Source organism: Limulus polyphemus, unplaced genomic scaffold (assembly GCF_000517525.1).
Source record: "Limulus polyphemus unplaced genomic scaffold, Limulus_polyphemus-2.1.2 Scaffold1679, whole genome shotgun sequence".
NCBI lineage: Eukaryota > Metazoa > Arthropoda > Merostomata > Xiphosura > Limulidae > Limulus > Limulus polyphemus.
The window spans coordinates 123,136-128,770 of record NW_013667289.1 but is presented as its reverse complement, the minus strand read 5'-3'; the positions used below and the strand labels follow the sequence as shown (position 1 = coordinate 128,770).

General features: G+C 30.9%; 1 protein-coding gene across 1 annotated transcript in view; it reads left to right on the top strand.

The window, feature by feature from the left end:
* The window catches only part of LOC106464536, a 65,375-nt gene that overhangs the window by 39,188 nt on the left and 20,552 nt on the right, over positions 1 to 5,635 (top strand). Inside the window, exons 8-9 of the mRNA XM_013924681.2 lie at positions 3,908 to 4,039; positions 4,159 to 4,296. Of these exons, the coding sequence (XP_013780135.2) occupies positions 3,908 to 4,039; positions 4,159 to 4,296 (270 nt within the window). The remainder of the gene's footprint in view (positions 1 to 3,907; positions 4,040 to 4,158; positions 4,297 to 5,635) is intronic.

The window sequence follows — 5,635 nt, the reverse complement described above, 5'->3', positions numbered from 1 at the left end:
CCTGATAGAATAATGTATCATGTTAACAATGCCTGATAGAATAATGTATCATCTTGACAATGCCTGATAGAATAATGTATCATCTTGACAATGCCTGATAGAATAATGTATCATGTTGACAATGCCTGATAGAATAACGTATCATGTTGACAATGCCTGATAGAATAATGTATCATGCTGACAATGCCTGATAGAATAAGGTATCATGCTGACAATGCCTGATAGAATAAGGTATCATGCTGACAATGCCTGATAGAATAACGTATTATGTTGACAATGCCTGATAGAATAACGTATCATGTTGACAATGCCTGATAGAATAACGTATAATGTTGACAATGCCTGATAGAATAACGTATCATGCTGACAATGCCTGATAGAATAACGTATCAGGTAGACAATGTCTGATAGAATACTGTATCATTTTTATAACATCTGATAAAATAATGTACCATGTCGACAGTTTCTGAGATAATAATGTATCATGTTTACAGTGCTTGATTGAAAATGTACTACAATAATGTATCATGTTCACAATGTATGGTAGAATAATAGGATTACCTATTAACATAGGTACTATAACACTCTTGAATCCACATAAACAGGTACTGACAACACAAGTATTATTTCACATTAAATCTTCTCTTGAAGTAACCAATAAGAAAAGTACTGTGTCATGTTAAATCCTTTCTATAAGGTACTAATAACACATGCATCATATCACATTGAATCCTTTCAATAAGGTACTAATAACATATGCATCATATCACATTGAATCCTTTCAATAAGGTACTAATAACATATGCATCATATCACATTGAATCCTCTCAATAAGGTACTAATAACATATGCATCATATCACATTGAATCCTCTCAATAAGGTACTAATAACATATGCATCATATCACATTGAATCCTCTCAATAATGTACTAATAACATATGCATCATATCACATTGAATCCTCTCAATAAGGTACTAATAACATATGCATCATATCACATTGAATCCTCTCAATAAGGTACTAATAACATGTGCATCATATCACATTGAGTCCTCTCAATAAGGTACTAATATCATATGCATCATATCACATTGAATCCTCTCAATAAGGTACTAATATCATATGCATCATATCAAATCGAATCCTCTCTAGGTGTTACCAATAACATAAACATCATATCATATTGAATCTTTTCTAGGTATTACCAATAACGTAAGCATCATATCACAATGAATCCTTTCTAGGTGTTACCAATAATGTTAGCATCATATCACATTGAATCCTTTCTAGGTGTTACCAATAATGTAAACATCATATCACATTGAATCCTTTCTAGGTGTTACCAGTAATGTAAGCATCATATCACATTGAATCCTTTCTAGGTGTTACCAGTAATGTAAGCATCACATCACATTGAATCCTTTCTAGGTGTTACTAATAATATAAACATCATATCACATATAATCATCTCAAGGTGTTAGTAATACCATATACATCATGTCACATTGAATCATTTCTAGGTGTTACTAATAACATAAACATCATATCACATTGAATCATTTCTAGGTGTTACTAATAACATAAACATCATATCACATTGAATCATTTCTAGGTGTTACTAATAACATAAACATCATATCACATTGAATCATTTCTAGGTGTTACTAATAACAAACATCATATCACATTGAATCATTTCTAGGTGTTACTAATAACATAAACATCATATCACATTGAATGTTTCTAGGTGTTACTAATAACATAAGCTTTATATCACATTGAAGCCTTTCTAGGTGTTACTAATAACATAAACACCATATCACATTGAATCATTTCTAGGTGTTACTAATAACATAAACATCATATCACATTGAATCCTTTCTAGGTGTTGCTAATAACATAAGCATCATATCACATTGAATCCTTTCTAGGTGTTACTAATAACATAAGTATCATATCACATTGGATCCTTTCTAGGTGTTACTAATAACATAAACATCATATCACATTGAATCCTTTCTAGGTGTTGCTAATAACATAAGCATCATATCACATTGAATCCTTTCTAGGTGTTACTAATAACATAAGTATCATATCACATTGAATCCTTTCAAGGTGTTACTAATAACATAAACATCATATCACATTGAATCCTTTCTAGGTGTTACTAATAACATAAACATCATATCACATTGAATCCTTTCTAGGTGTTACTAATAACATAAGCATCATATCACAATGAATCCTTTCTAGGTGTTACTAATAACATAAGCATCATATCACAATGAATCCTTTCAAGGTGTTACTAATAACATAAACATCATATCACATTCATTTACAACCCTTTACAAAGTGCCATAGAAAATGGTATTTCATGTTATTACAAAGTGCCATTTACAATGGTATATTATGTTATAAACTAGTCATTTATCCTATATTATGATTTAGTGATAATGTACAAACTGTACAATGGACAAAAGTGTTTTCATTCTTCACATGAACATCACCTTACACTGACCTGTCATCAATTCATAGACATATCTTGAGAACAAGTATTTTTGAAATGCATCTGACATGTACATTTATACTATAAGATTGCCACATTTCATATAGATACACATAGTCAATATCCATTGGACCAACCCCATGCACTTTCAATTAAATCCTTTCTGGAAGTAACTAATAAACAAAGCAGCATGCCACATTGAATCCTTTGTTATAAGTTACCAATAAGAAAAGCATTGTACCGCATTAAGTACTCCCTAAAAGGTAAAAGTAATTACATGTCGTTGTTCGTATAATTAGATAATTCTAGCCAGATTTTTGTAACTTTCAGCATGTTTATCTTGCAGTAGTGTAAAGGTGTTACATAACAATCAGCTGTAATATAGCAGCAGAGAATAGTGTTTGAAAAATGGAGTGGTGCTATTAGCATTATTATTTTCCATTTGTAGTTTCTAAATGATTTTAATATTATGATGTATTGAGATGTTGAAAGAAACAAAGTGACACACACACATGTGCATATATACATATATGATTCCTCCCTCGAAACAGAAAGTATTTCGATAAGGCGACGCGACTTGGTTATGATTAAGTTTTTGAGATACATCTGTTGTTTTAAATTGATAAAATATCATCAAATTTACCACAATACCACAGATAAAAAAATAATGTTCACAAATGTGAGGTAACAGCCAATTGAAGGTGATTGAAAGTCAAATCGAAGAATTTGGGGAAAGGGGGGGGGGTGAAAAGCTATGACATGATGTATGTAACACGAAATTATTTCCAAGAAATAAGAATATTATTGTTCTCATGTTATAAAATTGCTTGGTTAGTGACAAAATTGTGCATGTTACTGGTAATGAACCATCTAACATAGTAGTACGTTATTGACTGTTTTTTTAGAAACATTTTGTACACTGCACAGATGTGAAATGGACAAATGTAGTCTATAGAATATTGGTAATCAGATTAATAATGTTATCTTGTATTGTAGAGTTAGGTGGCTATCAATGCTTTAAGTAAACTTTTGGACAAGTTACCTGACATTTTGATGTAATTTTTTACACGTACATTAGTTTACACGTGTTTTATTATAGGAAAAAAATGGTTCTGTGGCTAAACTAAGATGAACCAATGACAACATACGAATAGATAAGAATTATAAAGGAAGAACCAATAAGATACATTTCAGAAAGTTTGTAATAAACTCTACAATTCAGAACTCTTTTGAATGAAAGTATTATTGAACTATAAGTAATTTACTAAATGATTTCACTGGCAATTAGCAAATGCTCTTACTGTATTTTTATGAGAAAGTTAGGACTTTAATTATTAGTTATTTGACCAATGTATTTCACAAGTTTTAATCTATTCCTGTTTTTTGTTTCTTTCTTCAGCCATCAAAAGATCTAGAGATGAATAATGTTGATATCTTACTAGAAACTAAGTCAAGGTTATTACATGAAGTAGCTACATTGAAGAAGAAATGGACTGAAATAAAAGAGTTAGAAAATGAATCTGTGCAAGAGGTAAACTTATAAACCATATATTATAATGATCTCTAGATGGTCAAACTCTGTTAAATTCCAGCTAATATATCTGTGAGAATAAGTTTTTTTGCTGAACTGATGATAATCTTCCATTGCAGCTCGAAGTGGAGCAGGCTCTGGTGGATGGAGAACAAAGAGATGAAGAACGTCAATATGAAGAAAACCAGAAAAAGCTGAGCAATCTCTTGGAACAACAGAAGATGCTTCAGAAGGAGGAGGAACGGGTGATGACAAAAGTAGGTGTTATTTTAAATAGTGGAACATAAATTGTTTACAGGAGAATGTGTAATGTTTCAACATGTGCTAATGATCAATTATTTATACAAAACAATGATTTTTTTTTCTTGGTAATTTTCCTTATGTTTCTTGAAACCTTTTTTAAATTGTAAACTAGTGATAAAATCTGTAATGTTAAAGTTCATACCTGAAAAATAAGAACTTAAGCTGTGTTTTAAGACCAATGCTTTGGTGAACTAATAATAGTCTGTTAAATACAGTGTTATTATAGTGGTCAAAATTATTTTACATTACATGTGTGCTGGTACTGACAGTAAAAGTAAGGCATGATATCTGTAGAAAATTGTTGAGCTGTTTTATTTTGTAATGTTGAACACATTGTTATTGTCAGCACGTGCAACTTAAATTACTTTAAGAGGTTTATTTAATTCTATCTGTATCATCAAATCTTACATTGTACAAAACTCACTCTAAGAAACTAATCTTAACAGTCGTACACCTTGAATGTAGCATGTGACTTTGGACAGTTGTAGCTTCTTAGTAGATCTAGAATCTGTTGTTAAAAATGATTACAGTGAGTTAATGTGCAGTGTAAAAATATACAACAATGTTAACACCATACAGATATCAACAAGTCATGTTAACACTACAGATATTGACAAGTCATATTAAACCATACAGATATCAACAAGTCATGTTAACACTACAGATATTGACAAGTCATATTAAACCATACAGATATCAACAAGTCATGTTAACACTACAGATATTGACAAGTCATATTAAACCATACAGATATTAACAAGTCATGTTAAACCATACAGATATCAACAAGTCATATTAACACTACAGATATCGACAAGTCATAGTAAACCATACAGATATCGACAAGTCATATTAAACCATACAGATATCAACAAGTCATATTAAACCATACAGATATCAACAAGTCATGTTAACACCATACAGATATCAACAAGTCATATTAAACCATACAGATATCAACAAGTCATGTTAACACCATACAGATACCAACAAGTCATGTTAACACCATACAGATATCAACAAGTCGTGTTAACACCATACAGATATCAACAAGTCGTGTTAACACCATACAGATATCAACAAGTCGTGTTAACACCATACAGATATCAACAAGTCGTGTTAACACCATACAGATATCAACAAGTCGTGTTAACACCATACAGATATCAACAAGTCGTGTTAACACCATACAGATATCAACAAGTCGTGTTAACACCATACAGATATCAACAAGTCGTGTTAACACCATACAGATATCAACAAGTCGTGTTAACACCATACAGATATCAACAA